This window comes from Chinchilla lanigera, unplaced genomic scaffold (genome assembly GCF_000276665.1).
Source record: "Chinchilla lanigera isolate Chin_1 unplaced genomic scaffold, ChiLan1.0 scaffold00041, whole genome shotgun sequence".
In the NCBI taxonomy this organism is placed as follows: Eukaryota; Metazoa; Chordata; class Mammalia; order Rodentia; family Chinchillidae; genus Chinchilla; species Chinchilla lanigera.
The window spans coordinates 15,328,361-15,347,535 of record NW_004955442.1 but is presented as its reverse complement, the minus strand read 5'-3'; the positions used below and the strand labels follow the sequence as shown (position 1 = coordinate 15,347,535).

At 54.6% G+C, this 19,175-nt stretch overlaps 1 protein-coding gene and 1 long non-coding RNA gene across 2 annotated transcripts; one reads left to right on the top strand and one right to left on the bottom strand.

Moving 5' to 3' along the window:
- Nucleotides 1-3,082: 3,082 nt before the first annotated feature.
- On the bottom strand, nucleotides 3,083-10,430 carry Hs3st6 (heparan sulfate (glucosamine) 3-O-sulfotransferase 6). The gene is made up of 2 exons (XM_005391503.2): nucleotides 9,297-10,430; nucleotides 3,083-3,957 (listed from the first exon to the last, which is right to left on the bottom strand). Exons 1-2 carry the CDS (start codon nucleotides 9,665-9,667, stop codon nucleotides 3,342-3,344), a joined length of 987 nt encoding a protein of 328 aa, XP_005391560.1. The 5' UTR covers nucleotides 9,668-10,430; the 3' UTR covers nucleotides 3,083-3,341.
- LOC102016755 lies at nucleotides 9,381-19,141 on the top strand. Its single transcript, XR_262152.1, has 3 exons — nucleotides 9,381-9,470; nucleotides 16,845-17,001; nucleotides 17,637-19,141. It is a non-coding gene; the product is annotated as an uncharacterized LOC102016755 (long non-coding RNA).
- Nucleotides 19,142-19,175: the final 34 nt, after the last annotated feature.

Sequence of the window (19,175 nt, the reverse complement as noted above, 5' to 3'; positions counted from 1 at the left end):
GACAGGTCCCAGCTCCATCCACTCTGAGGCACATGGACCAGGAGAATCCAACATTTCCCCAAAGCACCCTGTCCTGGAGTGAAGGCACTGAAAGGTGCTACAGACTTCACCCTGGGGAGCCAGCTTCCCCTTTCCTGCCCTGCACAGCCCCCTTAGGAGCCTCACCCTGGCCCTCCAGCCCCATCCATGCTGATGGAAGCCAACCCTGGACAGAAGAGTCACCCAAACCACAGCCTCAGGCTGGCCTCCTTGACCCCATTTCCAAGGTCAGCAGGCCAATGGGGCGGGCAGGCAGCATGACCCAAGACCCTCTCTGCAGAGGATAGGCTCCTCTCTCAGGACGAGGAATTAGTTTGTGACACTGAGGCACTTGTTATTTTGGGGACACTGAAGCACTTGGAATCATCTGCAAGTGGAAGCCCTAGAGCAAGAACACTGTGTTCACCCACCCCCACCTCCGCCATCCTGTGGGTCCCCAGCCTGGAAAGGGCATGGCCAGGAAGCTGAGTTCCCCAAAGCAGAAGCAGCCTCCTCCCCAGGCTTCTCCAAGCCCTTTCTTGGCCTCAGGGCTGTGAGGACCCCCAGGCCCCCCCCAAGGGGTGGAGAAGAGGTCCCAGCCCCCTTTCCTTCACTGGTCAGAACAGGAAGAGGATAATTGATTCAGCACTTCTCACCCCATCTAGAACATTCCAATATATAAAACCCATGGAGCAGCTGGGGAAGCAATTTCATTAAAGGCTGACGACTCCCCTGGGGAGCCCCACCCTCCAAGACAGCCCCAGGACCCATTACATCTGCCTGCAGTGTGTTCTCAGGCACAGCTGGGCACCTCACGCAGGGTGGTGGCCCTCAGGGCTGAGCTTCCACTGGGTGGAGTCAGTAGAACCTACCCATCCTCCCAGCTGCCTCCAGCATGTGCCCCATGAGGCCTGGGCCCAAAGAGGCCAACGTCCCCAAAGCTCTGCACCAGGAGGGTTCCAGGAGAGGGAAAATGGGTCACCTCAAGGGGCTCAAAATGGAACTCTAAATGCAGGAGCACAGCTGCTCTGCTCAAGAGTGCCACTGCCTCCATCTGCGCCTTCTGCAGGGAGTCAGTGAGATTGGAAAGGGGACGGCAGGTAGGAGCTGGTGGGAACGTGGGGCTGAAGGGACCAGGCAGGATAGGACGAGCCCTGGAGGCCATTAACAGCTGCAGGCAGGCATCTGGTCTTCATCCTAGAAACAATGGGGTGGGGCTGGGATCTGCCTTAGTCTGAAGACATCCCTCTGGCTGTCATTCAAAGAGCTCACTGTAGAACAAAAGCGGGGCCAGGCGACAGTATGGGCCCTGAGACTGTCCAGGCACAAGTAGGATATGTCCAGGGAGAAAGAGATATACATGGACTGAGTTAGGAACTGGGCCAGGCACCAGGGCTGTCCTGTCTTCTCTCCTGCCCTCGGTGCAGGGAATGGACAAGTCATCAAATCCCGCACTCACTAGCTAGCAAGGTCCTTGAAGGGAACCTGTTCCCTCCTCACCTGGATACCGTAAATTAAGCCAGCCCTTTCCCCTCACGCATGACAGAGGTCAGAGTCAGGGAAAAAGCTGTGCATTCTGGGCCCCACATCTGCCCACTGTGTGGACACTGCACTATTCAGTGGGTACAGGGAGAGGCATCTGTAACCAGCTCCCAGCCCTGCCACTGGCCTGGCCTGGGATGGAGAGGCCTAAGGACACTGCCAGCCGCAAAAAGCAGCTCCAGGCAAGAGTGTCTGCTGGGCAGAGAAACTAGCAGAAGCGGGGTCAGGACCCTGACAACCAGAAATAAACAACCTCACATGTGCTTCCCCCTCCCACTGAGTCTCTTCTGTGACACTGACATTAACTGACCCCATGGCCACACCACAGATGGGATCATGTGACAAGGAGAAGACATGGTGACTGGAGGGAGCACTGGTTCCCAGTGAAGCTTGACAGTCAGACAGGGAGCGGCCACGGCTGACAGGCTTCCCTCATCCTCTACAAAGCCTCCCTTGAGCTGGGGATATAGCTCAGCAATGCAGTGCCTGCCTGGCAAGCGTGAGGTCCTGAATTCAATTCCCAGCACCAAAAAAAAAATCCTCCCTCACTGCCTGTGTTCCTGGGTCCCAGGACACGGAGTGGCTCCAATCAGCTCACAGGTAAAAGGGCCACATCAGGGGCAAAGTCAGGTTATGAAATCCAAGGAGCTGCCCAGGGTACATACAGAGACTATGGCCAGGCCCTATAGCAGGCCTGAGACAGGGCAGATGTACAGGGCCTGGGCCCAACCAGCCTCAGAGGTCATTGTCAGGGAAGCTGGTGGGCACCTGGTAGACAGCAGTGGCCAGAAGCAGGTGAGAACTATTACTGGTGGGGCCCTCATGTTTAGAGGAGAGGGGTAGATGGGCTCCCCAACCTGCCCAAGTATGGCCTGATTTCATTAAGAATGGGCAGCTGGGATGCAGATGGGATCTTTCCCACCCTGCCCTGGGAAAGGATACAAGAAAAAGGCAGCAGACCCGGCTGAGACAGTGAGGGCCAGGAGGAAGGGGTGTGTTGCTTGGTGGGCTCGGCCCAGGAGTGAGGTCATGTGTAGGTGGATATTGGGAGTGAGCTTGCCCTGGCAGAGAGGGCTAGGCTGCTCAGAATAGCTTGCAGGCTGTTGGAAGCACTATCCCACACACACCAAGTCACCTGCCAAGCACTGTTCTACAAGGCCTGTAGGAAACAGCACCCACTAGGCACCAGTACACGGGATCCACTGAGGTTCTAGGTGCAGCATACACAACTGGCCAGACCCGACTTTAATCCTGCTGCACCACTCAGGAGCAACCTCTGGCCCTTTTTACCTGTCCTGGATAGGCGACCACCCTGCCCAACCTCCCAGGGCTGAGAAGAGGTGGAGGACAGACCCCAGAGTCACCAGAACTAGGCTGTGTGTCACGAGACAGGCCCTAAGTCTCTCTGAGTCTCTCATGCTCATCTGTGCCATGTGACCAAGTGCAGGGCCCACCTCTGAGGACATGTCAGGAATGGGTTTGGCACAGAGTTAATTGGTACAGTATCACTTCCACCCAAATCTCAAGGTCAAGTGGAAGAATGTGGATCCAGCTTTATTTCTTTGGGGTTTGTTTGTTTGTTTGTTTCCCAGTACCGGAAAATCGAACTCATGACTTGCACTTGCCAGGCAGGCGCCTTGCCGCTGAGCTAAATCCCCAGCCCCCAGACTTTATTTCTTAAATATTTTTTCTCCAGAGCATGCGTGGGGAAGCTTCTCTGGCCAGTGGGCAGACATAAATTAAGGTTCCAAGCATCCAGGGCAGGGCTAGCTGGGCCTTGTTTAGTCCCAGCCAAAGTCCTGGCCAGTCATCTGGTAGAACTTGCGATTGAAAGGCCTGTAAAAGTCCTGCAGGCGCTGGACCACCGCCTGGGGCACGCGGGGGTGGCGCCTGCCTTTGGATTTGCCCAAGCAGCGGGGACGGCTGCTTCCCTGGGCCTTCTTGAGGCAGGGGAAGCCCTTGGTGGCATTGAAGTAGAAGTGCTTGTCCGTGACAACCCGTTTGAGGCCCAGGAAGTCCTGTACCCGGCCAACCTCTCCAGCTGGGTCACTGACCAGCCGCTCACCACTAACAAACAGGAAGTGGGACAGAGGGAAGTAGCGCAGCCAGTTGTCCAGGTGCTGGGCATACAGACCGATACGCACAGCACTCCAGGCTGTGTTCACAGGGCCCTGACCATGGCGGAAGGCCAGGGCACGGAAGCTGGGCAGTCCTGGGGTCTTGGAAAGTGTCTGGGCATAGTCAGAGATGGCCCGGGTCACCGGGTTCCGTACCACAACAATCAGCTTCGTGTCTGGGGACATGCTATGAATTCGACGAGGAGCTTCCTGCGTCACAAAGTAGCTGGGTGTCTTCTCCATGGTGATCTGCCCATCCAGGGTACGTGGCATCAGGCTCCTGGGGGCAATGGGAGGAGTAGACTGAGTGGCTACCATTCTTTTTTTTTTTTTTTTTTGTACCGGGAATTGAACTCAGGACCTCATGCTTGCCAGGCAGGCGCTTGTGTCGCTGAGCTATATCCCCAGCAGGCTGCTGTTCTTGAGTAAGCACTTCTATGGAGTGACCCCTGTCACACTAGACCTGGTACTAGACCCTCCTCCTCCAGGAAAGCCCCAGACCCCTAAAGTGGGCCAGCTGTCCTCCCGCTCAGGTTCTTCTTCCTAAGTGCTGGGATGAACATCCTAGGAGACAGGCAGCCTGAGATATGAGCCAGGAGGTGCCAGCGCAGCACAGGCCGGCCTACGAGGTTGGCCCCATTTATGCTACCCATGGAAAAATGGGGTGACAGTCGCTGGGGACAGAGGTAACCAGGGAACTTTTCACCAGCCACTTGTGTTCTCTGTACAAGCCCTGTGACCCCTTTCCCCAAGGGCCTGCTCCTTTGAGTCCCAGCAACCTCTGACTACCAGGCCTACCCTTCCTGGAGCTGCTGTGCCCTCAACTTTGACCTTGCTGTCTCTCCCCAGACCAAATATCCGAAGACCAGTCAGCTTGGACTTGTCACCTGGCAGGCCTCTGCACTATAGATCACTCTAGGTCACCCTTTTCACTCAGAGACCGACAGCATCCCCTGAACTAGGGCATCAATTATTGTTATTGACAAATGTTGCCAACAAAGAGTAAGATTCTCCCTCTTTCCTTCCCTCCCTTTAATTTAATTACATCTCTTTCCCCACCTTCAATTACAGCCCTGCTAATTCTCATCCACCTGGGCCCAACTCAGACTGCTAAGAGCCACCCTCGTTGCCCAGCACATTTGAGAAAATTAGTGGTATAGCTATGATCCTCCTGGGGACCTATCCCAAGGCCCTATGCTTCCAAGGCCAGGCTGAGGACACGGCAATTCTAAAACTACCCTCATTCTAACATGGGGGAGGAAGGTCCCAGCCCAATCCAAGGTCTAGAAGGAGCTGGCTGACCACAGCCCCCTGAGTGCCCCAAACCGGGGGAAGCCCATCCAGAGTGCCCAGCAGGACAGGCCCAGGCACAACTCATGATGTCTTGAGGCAGTACCTGCCAACCAGGTAGTACAGGGTGAGGTCGGGCATGGTGAGGCAGCTGAGCAAACAGATCCAAGGGACCGCTGGGAACTAGGTCAACAGAGGCAGAGACTGTGTGGCCTGTGCTAGGGAGGAGATGTCTCTGCTCAGCCATGCCCAGCCATGCCCAGTCCTGCCCAGCCTTGCTCCCATCATCTGAGGAAGGTACTCCCTGACCCCACTGACAGGCCCGGGACTGACCCAGCCAGGAGGTGACAAGTCCAGGTCTCAGCCAGCCTAACTGATCCACTCTCCCTGCTCAGATTCCCCAAGGAAATTCAGGCCAGACACAGGTGCACAGTCCCCCATGCTGGCACAATCAGATTGGGGGTTGCTGGTGGTGAGACAGGTAGATGTATGCATGTGTCCCATCAGGCAAGAGAGAAAGCTGAGAATGCCAGAATTCCCAGCACCACCTCTGGTCAAAGCAAGATGGGGTAGGTGGCAGGGAATGGAATCTCCCCACCTTACAGATCAAGGCCCAGGGCAGAGCTGATCTTCAGAAGTCACAGAGCTTAAGTCGGCTTCCTCCATCTTGGTGACCTAATGAGCCAGAACCAATCTCCACCCCACCCACTGTCCCATTTGATAGGCAGGCACATTGAGGCTCAGAGAAGACAAAAGGAACTGAAGGTGGCCACTGACTCTTACTTAGCCTTCTTTCCAGTCCTGCTGGCAGGGGCTATCTGGGTGGCTTCTGCTCCCAGGACCTCTGTCCTCCATTCCCTACCTCAAGCACAGGGGATCCAGTGGGGACAACACTCAGCTGTCCTTGGGGAAAGTTCAAAGAGACCCTAGACGGTCAAGATCTATGGGCCAGGGCTGTAGTTGGCAGGGCTAGCCAGCTCAGGAGGCCTCCCTTTCCCTGAGGGAAGTCATAAAAGAAGAAGAGTCTCCCCGCACTGGACCTTGCCGCTGAGACCTAGAGAAGCTGATGCTGGTGTTGGAAGAGGTGTACACCAGGCCTCAGCAGAACGCATCACTCCTTCCTTCATCTTCCCGGGAGAAAGGAGTCCCAGGGCTCCCAGACACCTCCCCTCCAATGTTAGACTTGTCCTGACCCCCACTCTCTTTCCCTCCCTCACTGAAAGCCTGATTCTGAATGTACCCAACACCATCCTTTTCTGGGAGCCCTGATGTTACCCCTAACCCCAGTCTTTCTCTCTAAGAAGTCAGAAAAACAGAGCAGCTCCAAAGGAGAAGGCCTTTCCCGACACGCTGCTGAAGAAAAGGATGGAATACACAGGGGGCTCAGGACTTCCTGGGCTCACAGTTACCATAAGCCTGCTCTGAGATCTTTGGGATCAATTACTTACCCTCCTCAGACTTCAGGAGCCTGTCCCAGCTGAGCTTGGAGAGTGACGACAGGCACTTTTGGGGGTGGCAGAGACCAGGGAGAGGATAAGCAGAACGGAACTCTGACCCCACACAGCAAACATCTGACAAGTTGTTCCAAGGACCCTCCCCGCTGAGCCACCTCATCTGGTCTGCATTTCCCTGCGGCTTCCATCCAGCCCTGGGCCGCTCTCGCTCCCTCTTCTCAGGACCTTCACCTCCATGTCCTATACCCTGCCTGGGCCCGGTCCAGCAAGGCCTAAAACCTGGGGAAAACCAGTTATTGTTTCTATTCCAGTACTAGAAAGTGCTGTGGGGAGACTGGGGGAGGAAGGACACAGAAGCACATACAGCCCCCTGTATGTACAAACCTGCTCCCTACACTCACTGCTCTTAGTTTCTAGTGTTGAGGAACTAAGGGGGTTTCCATACCCACACCTCCTCATCTCCTCTTCCTTTATTTTATTTATTTATTTATTGCAGTCAGGGTCTCACTATGTGGTTCAGGGACCAGGGATACAGCTCAGCGGCACAGCATCTGCCAGGAGAGTGCAAGGTCCTGAGTTCGATTCCCAGTATCAACACCAACAACAACAAAAAAAAAAAAAAAAAAAAACCACAAAGATGTTAATGTGATTCAGGTTGGCCTTGAACTCACAGCTTTCCTCCTGCCTCATCCTCCCAAGTGCTGGGATTACAGGCATGTGCCACCACATCTGGCTTCTTCTTGCTTTTCTAGAATATTATGGTCAAAGCTGAGTCCCCACCTGACCCAAGATGGAGCAATCCTTCCAGATCAAGACACTGGGGTTTTGTTTGACCCTAGTACCCAGCAAATAGTGAGTGCTCCATGATGAGTGAATAGGTGAACACATATTGAATTGGAGGGTACTTGGGGCCACAGTGCCCAAGATGACGTACCTTCAAGAGCCTGAGAGATAAACTAGCAGGTTGGGGAGGGGGGAAGATTGAGCTAAGGGTAACATAGAACCTACCTACAGAGGGCAGAAGATGGTCAGGATCAAGGTCACTCCCTGGAACGAGGCGGGTCACAACCCACTGGGTTGTGGAACAGTGTCCTCTCAGCAGGGTTGCACTGTCTGGAACACCCTCCACTCCTGTCCTGGGCATGTCAGTGTCTCTAAGATTCCCTCCCCAGGGCTGAGGATCTGCCCCAGTATGGGCCTCTTGGGCCCCTCACCCACCCTAGAGCCTTTCCCAGAGAAGCAAGGGCCCAGAGTGGCCCTCGAGAGCCTCAGAATCCTGGTACCTTGAGAAACTTTCAGCACTAAACTCATCCCCTTTCCCCTCAGCTGCTCCTACAGAGCACAGATCATGTGCACAAGCTCTGAAGTTTGTACTCCATAAAGCATTTCTCCTTGACTCTCTCTTCTCTCCCTCCTTTGGTGCCTCCCCCTCTCCACTCAGAGTGGCCAGTGGTCTCTTCTAGGAGCCTGAGCTGGAAGGATGCCCCACGACAGACTCAATTTTCCCCACCATGCCGTTTCTCTAGCATTCACGCAGTGCTAACCCTTCAGAGTTCAGGAGCCAGATTCCCCCATTCTCCCTTCAGAGCCCCCAGTCTCCTTTTTTTTTTTTTTTTTTTGTTGTTGTTGTTGTCTTTTTGAGACAGGGTCTAGCTATGCAGTTCAGGGTGGCCTTGAGCTCACTTTGTAGCCCACGCTGGTCTCAAACTCCTCCTGCCTCAGCCTCCCAAATGCTGGGATTACACGTGTGTGCCACCACGCTCGGCTGAGCCCCCAGTCTTCTTAACCAAAAGGCAAAGTTAACAATTAGGGGAGGGTGGATCAGAGAAACTGATGCGTTGGTGGGAAGGGGGTCAAGGGCCTGGATCTTAGCCAGGTAAGGTGGTGCACACCTGCAATCCCAACTTAGCGGCAGGGGGCAGGGCCTGGCTCAGCCTCAGTGACCAGCTCAGCAGAGAGGGGCTGGTATTTGACTATCCATCAGCGCAGGCTGCTTGGCTGGGGCAGGGTGCTCCTCACATTACTGCCACACCCCTGGTCCCTCCTGGGTGGGGCACAGGGCGGCCACAGAGCCTGTGCAAGTGGCTAGATCTTATTCCCAAGCCTGGGCACGCAATGACGGCCAGAGCTCCTTTCTAAGCTCAGACCAGATTTTCTCAGACTCCAGCATTCAAACAGGCGTCCCAGGAGGAAGGCGGGGGTTATGGGGTGAGAGGACACTTTTCTAGGAGCCTGCAGGAAACCCGGATGCTCCTCCCTAATGTAACTAGGCACAAGTCAGATGATCAACCATACAAGTCCAAAGTGAGGATGAGGGGCAGGACCCACCTGAGCCTGAAGCAATTCCAACACTACCAAATAATATATATCATCGGCTTGAAACTATTTCCCGGCTTAGCTGGGCGTGGTGGCACACGCCTGTGATCCCAGCACTTGGGAGGCTGAGGCAGGACGATCGTTGCGAGTTCGAGGCCAGCCTGGGCTACAAAGTGAACTCAAGGCCACCCTGTGTCAAAAAGACCAAAAAGAAAGAAAGAAAGAAAGAAAGAAAGAAAGAAAGAAAGAAAGAAAGAAAGAAAGAAAGAAAGAAAGAAAGAAAGAAAGAAAGAAACTATTCCCGGCTGGAATCACAACTTCCTCTCAATCTTGCCAAGTTCCTCAGTAGACCAAAACAGGCTTTTCCTGGAGTTCCCAAAGTTCCTGGGGCCCCCGGCCAGTACCACCTTTGCTTTGGGGGCCCAGTGTCTGAGATCCCGCCTAACGCCCTGCACAGTCTGGCCTCAGTTCCAGAGCTCGGGACTCCCTCCCCGCTAGATCCCACCACTTGAGTTCGCGCGGAAGCCGAAAAGGGGCACACGGGCGGCAGAGCGCTCACCTGTACCAGGAGAGGCCGCGCTCATAACACCTGTCGAAGAAGTGGGGCTCCGAGCCAAGCGCGCGGACGTCGGGGTGCAGCCGCAGGAACTCCAGCAGCGCTCGCGTGCCGCCCTTCTTCACTCCCACGATGAGTGCCTGCGGGAAGCGCCGGCGGCCGGGGCCGCTGGCCAAGGTCAGGCGGTGCGCACCGGGCAGCTGGGCCGGAGCCGGGGGCGAAGTGGGGACGCGGGCGACCGGCGGGCAGCGTCCCGGAAGGGCGGAGAGGCAGTAGGCGCCAAGTCCCAGCACCAGGAGCGCCAGGGGCGCGCGGAGCGCCCCGAGTGCTGCCCCGGGTCCGGCCCCGGTGCCCAGGCCTCCGCTATCTGCCATGGAGTCGCACCGCGCCCGGGCCCGGGGACGAGGGCCGCACAAGGGCGCACATCCCTGCGGGCGCCCCACTCAACCCGCGGACGCCGGGCTTCTGCTCCGCGCCCTCCGCCGGGCGCCTAGGCAGCGGGCGGGGGCGGGGCGGGCCCGAAGCGGGGGAGGGGCGTCCCGGCCCAATACGGATTCGCGGGCACCCGCGGACAGCTGGCGCTCCAGCTGCAAGACCCTGGGCTGCGGTTCTCTCGGCGGCGCGTCTTCACTCCCGCTCTGGAGACGCGGAGGCGAGCAAGGACTCGAGGTGGTGGGAGGGCTGCGCGCCTACCCACAACTTGCTGTAGAAGGCTCACCCACACACACGCCTTCGGGACAGGGGCGCCTGCCGAGCCTGCGCTCTCTCGTGGGGAGCCTCAGCGCTGAGCCAGGTGGGCCAGAAAAGCTCGCAGACCCAGGAGAATGAGGCCAGGCCGGCAGCCTAGTACGCAGAGTGCTCCCTGTCGGGCGACTTCGATACGCGCCTTGGACTCCCAGCGGACAGTCAGCCTAGCCATCCTGCAGGGTCAGGGCCCTGCCTCTGGGAGAGAGCTAGTGGATGTCTGGGTAGCGCTTTAGAGTTCAGCAGACCGGCCTGGCTCGGGGCCCAGAGCCGCCCTCCCCGGCGCCAGGGGACCAAAGTCAGATTCACCTCCTGACCCGTTCCACACCTCACATGCCCAGGCTAGGTTACCTGGCGATCTCTTGGAATGCAGTAAGCTCTGTGGGAAGATGGCAAAGAGGCTCCCCCTGGAGTTGTGAAGGATTCAGAAAGGTGTGTGCCCAGGTGCTGTCAGGGCAGCGACTGTGGGATCTCTCACAGCTATGGCATCTGCTGGACACCTGATGCCACAGGGGCTTCCCACCCCCTGATTTGACACCCCCCCAGCCCTGTACAGCCAGCAAAGAAAGTGGAGGAGAGGGGCGAAGTTCAGAGAGGATGAGCTGTTTGTCCATCCCTGGGGTTTGTGCTTGGGCCGCTGTCTGCCTCTGCCTCGACGTTCATGGCGACAGGCTTAGTAGCAGCCCTCCGCAGATGCCCAGCCTCTTTCTGTCCTGGGTTCTGCTCATTAATGAGCCATCTTGGAACTAATGGCCTCTGGACAAATCCCAGCAGGCCCAGTGACCACTGAGGAACAAAGGGCCTCCATGGCCCAGACATTTCCAGAGCTCCCACTAGAGGTATCCCTGGCAGGAGGGGGCCACACAGGACCGATGAAGTGAAGACCACTGAACGGGCCCCCAAATCCTAAACACCAGAACTGCACCTGCTTGCCAGGGCATGCCTCGGCCAGCACCCATGTGGGCGGGTTGTTGGCACAGCACTGTCTGATGAGCATGCTGGCACGTGCAGGGTCCCAGGAAGTTCTTCTTTGGGTCTAGCTTAACATGGGATTGTTCCAGATGGGCTAGTTCTCCTCAAAGCCCTGCTGGGGAAGGCCCACCCTGTACAGCCTGAGCAGCCACGGCTCAGGACTCCAAATTCCTGCATTCATTCCCTGGTGACCCTCCACCTCTGCCCCTGAGCTGACTAGTCTTTCCACTGCCTGGCCTTGGTTCTGCCCTTCACCCTGCTGTATACCTGTGCCTCAGTCCCTCAGCCGCTGAGGGCCAAGGACTGTCTAGGAGGCATTGATCAGAGATAGAGGGATGGAGGTCCAGATGGGAGTCAACCTGCAAAGTTAGGAAATTGATCTCCTTCCCACCTCTGTCTGGCTCTCTGGTGAGGGTGGGTGCAAATCTGGGAATGCCCAGGATGACAACCTGGAGTCTGTGTCACCAAGGAATCTCCAGCACCTAACCCAGATCCTGGCACCCAGTAGACACTCAATAAATGCAGGTTAGAGGAAAGATATGAGAGAGGAAGAGGTCAGTGGAGGTTTTCTGGAGGTGCTAGCCAAGTGAGGAGAGGGAGAAGAGCATTCCAGGCAGAGGAAATGTTAAGATAAAATCTTTGCTGCAGGAGAGGTCACCTTGCACTCATCCCAAGGGGATAGGAGCATAGAGTCCAGCCTGAGGATGGCCCCAGCCCATCTTCCTCTAGCCATGTGGCCTCAGTCTCTGGCCAACTCTAAGCCCAGTTCTTTCTTTGTAGAAGGGAGCATTCAATCCTGACTGAAGAGCCTTTTTGATAACAGCTTTATTGAAGTGCAATCCACACGCCACGCAATTTAGAACTCTGGTTCTTGGTATATTCACAACATTGTACAATAACAGCTACAGCCACTTTTAGAACATCAACTGTACAAGCCCAAAGTGAGGATGAGGGGCAGGACCCCACCTGAGCCTGAAGCAATTCTAACACTACCAAAGATTATCGGCTTGAAACTATTTCCCCATCACCCCTAAAGCAAACCAGACACCCACCAGCAGTCGCTCCCTATTCTCCCTCCCCTCAAAGGCCTTGGCAATTATCAATGTGCTTTCTGCCCTATGGATTTGCCTGTTCTGGACATTTCACAGAAATGGGGTCATACAGTGGCTATCCTTTTGTGACTGGCTTCTGTCACTGAAGCAGTGTTTTCCAGGTTCTTCTGTGTTGCAGCAGATGTCAGGGCTTTGCTCCTTGCTGTGGCTCAGTGCTGTTCCTTGGTATGACGGACTACACTTTGTTTATCTATTTCTCCATTGAAGACCATTTGGGTCAATCCCACTTTTCAGTTATAATGAATAATACCGCTGTGAATGTTCACATACAATGTTGTGTTTTTGGCTGGGGGAGGTTGGTTTTTTGTTTGTGGTGTTTTGAGCCAGGGTCTTGCTATATAGTTCCGGCCAAAATCCAACTTCCTAAATTGCCCAAGGTGGACTCAAATGTGGAATCTTTCTGCCTCAGCCTCCAAGTGCTGGGATTATAGGTGTGTGCCACACACCTATAATGTGCAAGGTTTTGTGTGGACTTGTTTCATTCCTCTTAGGTATATGCCTCAGAATGGAATTCCAGGGTCTTACTAAGACTGTGTTTAATTTAAAGCATCTCTTTGAAGGTGAAATTTGGTCATTTCAAAATTTATTTATTTATCCCATTTATTCCATGTTCCTCACACACATGGTTACTTTCCTCCCTCCACCCCAGGACATCTGAGTAGCTCCCCCACTCTGCTCTTGCCTTGCCTTGCTGTCAGGGCCAGCCCCCACACACTAGTGGTTCCTTCCTCTGTGACCTAAGCTCAGTGCACTTCCCTTTCTAAGGAACACAGCCTTTGGAGGGTCACTTGTGTCTGTTCTCTGGTTGTATCTCCACTGCCCCAAAATGGAAATCAGCAGGTTTCTTCTACCCAGCAATCTCCCTTAAACACCCTTAAAGATACAGGGCCCCTAGGCTGGGGATATAGCTTAGGGGCACAAGCACCAGCCTAGCAAGTGCATGGTCCTGAGTTCGCTTCCCAGTACAAAAAAAAAAAAAAAAAAAGACACAGGGCCCCTCTCGGAGCTCATCTAGACCCCCAGTTGGAGCAAGGCTGCCAGGCAAAGGGTGAATTTAAGGCTGGGCATGGTAGTACACACCTGTAATCCCAGCACTCAAGAGGCTGAGGCAGAAGGGTTACTGCAAGTTCAAAACCAGCCTGGGCTAAAAGTCAGCTCAAGGCCAGCATGAACTGCATAGCGAGACCCTGTCTCAAAAAGAAAAAACAAACAACAAACAAACAAAAAAGGTGGATCTATCCATCTCTCTTGACCTGGCCCCCAGACACCAAGATATCCAGTATTAGGGGAGTTGGGTAGGGAGGAGGGAAGACTTGGGAGAGGAGAGAGGTTGAGCTGCTCAGGCTGCCAGGCCAGAGAGGGACGGGGGAAGTTTGGGGAGGGCCTTCTGGAGAGCAAGGTGATGGTGGGAGGGAGGACCAGGCTGGCCTCACAGATTTGCACTATGCCTGTGCTCCCTTCACAACTATAATCATTTCTTTGTTGGTGATTTTTTTTTTTTTTTCTTATAGTACTGGCCTTTACACTGGGCTACATCCCAGCCCTTTTTTTCTTTTCTTTTTTTGAGACAGGGTGTTACTAAGTTGCCCAGGCTGGGCTCAAACTTGTGTTTCTCTGCCTCAGCTTCCCAGAGTGCTGGGATTACAGGCCTGTGCCACTGTGCCCGGTTCAAAGGTGACTTTGATTCCTGTCTGTCTCCACCTCCCCGCGGGGCTGGACAAGGGTAGGAACGGGCTTAGCCTCGACCCCGGCAGTGGCTTCACACCTAAGCATTGTGAGCGCTTGTGAATGTCTGAGTGGTACGTCTGAGTCTGGGTACACCACTCTGCCTCTGTCCCAGTCTGTCCCCACCCCAGGGCGGGCCCCCCAACCAAGGCCCCCACAGCAGCAGCCCCACTCCAGAAAGTGATTACCAATACTGTGCAGATCCTCCCTCCTCGGGGGACAGTAACGGAGGGGAGATCACACACGCAGGAGCTCCAGGAACTCCCTCCCTCGGAGCCACACCCTTCTTTACCCCCCAGACCCAGCCCTGCACGTCTGCAGAACCAGATGGGGGTGCTGTGGCTGGAGGGCTGGCCCAGCTGTCCTTGATTTATGTGGGGTTTTTCCACTTTGGATGCCAGATTTGCCCGAGCACATAAAGGATGTGGTTCCCTACCAGAGAGGGGCCCCAAGAGAGGCCTACCTCCATTGCACTCACTCCCAGAGCCTACAGCCCTCAGGAGTGAAGAGGGACAGGAGCTATCATTGGGGAGAGGACAATGCAAACAGCTAGGGCTCTAGGGGCCATCTCAGTCCCCTTCCAGTAGATGACCTCTGCAGCCTTCTGGCCCTCCCTCTCCTACTTTATTAAACAAAGGTAATACCAGCCCCTACCTCCCCAAGTGCCTGGCTCCTGGGGACAAGGAGGCAGAGGACATGTGACAGTGAAGACAGCATAAGAACATGTGCCCCCAGAGCTGCGCTCGCCCTGGGGAACCTGCTTTCCTTGGGGACAAGGCTAGAGGGGAAAGCCTTCCCTAGCCTCTCTTCCTCCTGGTGACTCAGGGACACTGGCAAAGAAAAGAAGGGTCATGAGGCTGGCCAGAGATTGCCAAGGCAGACAAGAATCCCTAGCAGGGCTGGGCATGGTGATGCACGCCTGTAATCCCAGCACTGAGGAGGCTGAAGCAGGAGGATCGTTGTGAGTTCAAGACCACCCTGGGCTAAAAAGTGAGCTCAAGGCCAGCTTGAACTGCATAGCGAGACCCTGTCTCAAAAAAAGACGAAAGAAAGAAAGAAGAAAGAAAGAAAGAAAGAAAGAAAGAAAGAAAGAAAGAAAGAAAGAAAGAAAGAAAGAAAAAGAAAGAATGAATTCCTGGCAGATTCTTGTCAGAGGGAGACGAGAAATAGTTCTCACACACAGGAGTAGGCAGGAATGAGATCTTCCCCTTCTCAGCAGCCACGCCCACTCACAGACCCACAGGGCTACCAGAAGGAGCCAGACCTTCTCTGCAGAGGCGTGGCCTGGTCCCCACTCTGTCCCCCAACACACACACGCACACTGCTTTCCCCTGGTCTCCTGGAGGAACCAGTACAGACAGAGAGAGGCAGGTTCCCAGGACACATAACCAGCCCAGCACATTGCTTCTTGTGCACTGGCCTAGGCCAGCTCGTTTGATAGTAGTGACCCTTCTTCCAGATTGGTAGTGTGGCTCTGAGGACAGAAGGGCTGATAACAGCCTATGTTCTAGAGAGGGGAGGTCCAAAGGGAGAACTAGAGGAGGGACCCACAGAAACAGACTTCTCTTGCTCCACCCTGTCCCCACCTCCTCCAGTTTCAGAGCCGCAAGCCCCAGGTGTCTGGGGCACAGACACACTTCAGCACCATGCCAAGGGATGGGCATCATGCATCGGGCCCCACATCAGGTTCTGGGACTCTTTGGCAAGGTCTGTGCAGCCATGCACTGGCAAGGAACCTCATGGCCTGGAAAGTGGCCAGGAACATATCACCAACATCAGGACCCCATGCTCCAAAGACAGCACAGGAGCACATGTTCCCATAAATGCGTGGGCAGAGGTGGAAGAGTCTAAAAGCCTGCAACCAGGTCCCCATCACCTTCCACTAGGGTGTAAAGCCCCAAGCTTGAATTTCCACACACACCAGCACTGGAGCCAGTGAGCTCATTCTGAAGAGTAAGTCCAACCTGGCCAATGGGCAGGACCCCACAGAAGGCCACTCCACCCCAGCATGTGGCCAGTTTGGTTTGGCTCAGTGCTCAGGAAGACCCAGAGCCCAAAGCTCACTGCAGAGCATCATGGCACAAGGACTTCAAATTTTCAGCTGAGCATGGTGAGCATGTATACATACACCTATAATCCCAGCACTCAGGAGGCTGAGGCAGAAGGATTCCTGCAGTGTTGAGGCCAGTATAGGCTACACAATGAATTAAAGGCCAGCCTGGCATAGCAAGACCTTGTCTTAAAAAAGTAAAAAATAAATTTTAAAAACTTGTCAACAGGCCCCATCCCTCCTGGCACTTCCTGAGCTTCTGAACCTTCAAACTTAACGCCTCCCCCTTCGCAAAGAGTGATTCCATCCCCCTTTCCTTACACAAGTCTCCCCTCAGGCAAACACTAGAGACTCCCTGCCCAGAGTTCCAGGATCCAGCAAAGAACCACATTCCTGGACTGAGTGTGGAGGCCAACAGCTGACCCTACAGGGCCCTGGCACCCAGCCTGCCAGTTCTCATCTTAGTGTCTCTGACCCTCTCTTGCAATGCAGCTACCAGGTTCTTTAAAACCCAGAGCACCTGGGCGTGGTGGTACATGCCTATAATCCTTGCACTGGGAGGCTGAGGCAGGAGGATCCCAAGCTGAGGGAGACCCAGCCTGGGAAACTTAGGGACTCAGGAAAACCTGGTCTCTAAAATTGGGGGTTGGGGTTGCTGAAGATGTAGCTCAGTGTGAAGGCCCTGAGTTCGATACCCATGCTCTGATTACTGTTTGCAAAGATCGATGGATGGATGGCCAGCAAAGCGTCCTCTGGGCTGTGAGAGGTGGGCAAAGGAAAGGGGCGGGCCAGGTGGCAGTGGAAGGGCTGTAGGTTGGTAGCAGAAGAGGGCATGGGCACACGGAGTCCCATCCAGTTGGCTGGCCAGGGGCTGGAGTGTCCTGCTTGCATCCGCGCCCCACACCTCAACAACTGTTCCTACCGCCTTTTTCTCTCCTCACCCTCAAGCCTATCCCACTCGGATGACTCAGGAAGGGGCATGAGGCCTCCACTGCCCACCTTGGCATAGGTCCCTTCATGAAGCCCGGCAGGTTGGTCTCCCCCCGCCCCCAGCGGGCTCGCACCCACGGACGCAAGCAAGCCTCAGCCAGAGACCTGGACGCTGGTAGGTCGGCAGATGGTGCCGAGTTACGGACTTGCTCGGATCACCCAGAGTTCCCAAGGTGGAGCTAGGCTCAGCAATCCGCTTTGTCAGAGCTATAGCCAGTGCCTCTTTCGGCCTCTTGTGGAACCGCAGCTTATCCCGACCCCCTGTGGCGCACGGAGCTACTGCGCCGCCTGCCGGTCACCCTGTTCTCCTTTCCCGAGGTGGGCTTCTTAGGTATAGGGGTGAACACGATGGCCCAGTCTAGCTTGTCGGTGATTTTCGCCAATCCTTCCGGACATTCCCTCTCGCCTGCCTTCCCTGGGACCTGAGCCCCCTGCTACAACCCATCAAGGTCAGGGCTCTCTCCCACTTGTACCCAGGGAAAGAAAAATAGGAAGTGACTGAAAGTCCAACCCTTTGTCAGCTCACATTCTGCGTTCACTGACGACCATCTGAGCTGGACAGAGCTCTCATCTTTCGCTATTCTTCCCCCAGCTCCAGGGCACCCACCCCACCTACCCACCAGCTCTGGTGGCTAGCAGAACACCCAACCCTGGTCTCCAAGGATGTGCCCAGATGCTCCACCTGGCAAAGAATAGGGTACAAGTAGGGATTGAGGGGCAGTGTTGACAAAGGACTTTCTGTTTCTCCAGGAGGAGCTGGCTCCAGGCTGGGCGAGAAGCTGCGGTGTAACCCAACAGAAGGAGGAAATGGTGTGAGGATAATTTATTCCATATGAGACTTTAAAGCTGGAAACGCCATCCCCTCTTCCAGCTGCCTGGCAGATGAACCTTTCCCACAGCCATCCATTTCCCGGCTCCCTGGGCCTCATGTGGTCTCCCATACCCTCTGAGGACATTGCTTACCAGCCCCCACTGGACCTCCCTATCTAAACACCCCACTCTACACCCTCCCTGGCTCCTTAACATGGATGTGTAAATGAGCATGGGGCAACTGGGGTACTGGCCACGCTTCCCACTAGGCTCATCATCCAGGTTCCAGTGACTCCTACTGCATTTAGTTCTCCCAATCCAAGGGCTCTGGGTCCCACTAAAGTAGAGCAACTATGGAGCTCTTCAAGGATGCCGGGGGTCCCCTCATAAACATTTCTCACGTGCCTCAAAGTGTGTTTTGAGATATGTCTTCTGGGCCCTTCCAAGCAGGTTTTGATGTTTTTGTTTTTGTTTTGTTTTTTTGTTCTCTGAGACAGCAACAGGATCTCACTAAGTTGCTAAACTGCCCAGGCTGGGCTCAAATTTGGAAACTTCCTGCTTCCACATCCCAGAGTGCTGGGACTACAGAGATGTACCACTAAGCCTGGCTACCAGGCAGGTCATGGATGACACATCTACCCTAACTTTACACTCTCCCTAGGCCTCTGACTCCCACTCACTACACTAAACCGAGGCAGATCTGACATTTCAGCTGCATGTTGTGTAGGCTGCTTGTCAGTCTATGCTTTAGCCAACCAACAGAACTGTTAAGAGCTCTTTCTAACCCTGGAGCTGAAACACTGAATCTACAATCTCTGCTTAGTGGTCCTGTATCAATAAATTCAGCCTCAGCCAAGTTTATGTTGCTTCCCCCACCATCCCATACCAATATCCATTTTCATGCATACTATCCAGACTTCTGTCCATATCAATTGGAAAAAAATCATAGTTTTTATATAGAGTATAGCACATCTCCTCATGAGTCACTTTGTACCTCACTCTTCAGGGCCTGGAGCAGGCCAAATTTGCTGAGGTCTCAGGGCCTTTGCATGTGCTGTGTCCACTGCATGCATGGCAAGTTCCTCCTCAATTTTCTCACCTGTCACTGCTGAGCTGAGATGACCCCTCCCTCCATAGAACCCTCCTCTCTGACTACTTGCAGGCCAAGGACCGCCCCCTAGTCACCCTCTTCTACATGTTCTCGCGCCATTACCCTGATAGTTGTTCAACGCCCTTATCATCATCTGATATTAACTTACTATGTCTGTGTCCCCAGGGTGGCCATGAGACCTTGGAGGACTTACAACTGTATCCTCAGTACCAAGTCCAGAACTGGGCAGCAAATATTTGCAAAGCAAATGAAAAACACTGCACAAAGTCCTGACATTCATGTCCTCACATCCCTGATGTTAATAAAGGTAGTGGACTGGTTCTAGGGGTGCAGCTCAGTGGCAGAATGCTTGCCTGACTTGTGCAATG

Bases quoted from the DNA above. Each gene is read 5' to 3' on its own strand.
- Hs3st6 (XM_005391503.2), bottom strand. From the start codon at position 9,667: ATGGCAGATAGCGGAGGCCTGGGCACCGGGGCCGGACCCGGGGCAGCA. The intron at 3,958-9,296 runs GTGAGCGCTCTG...CATTGCCCCCAG, and splicing joins CGCGGCCTCTCCTGGTACAG to GAGCCTGATGCCACGTACCC.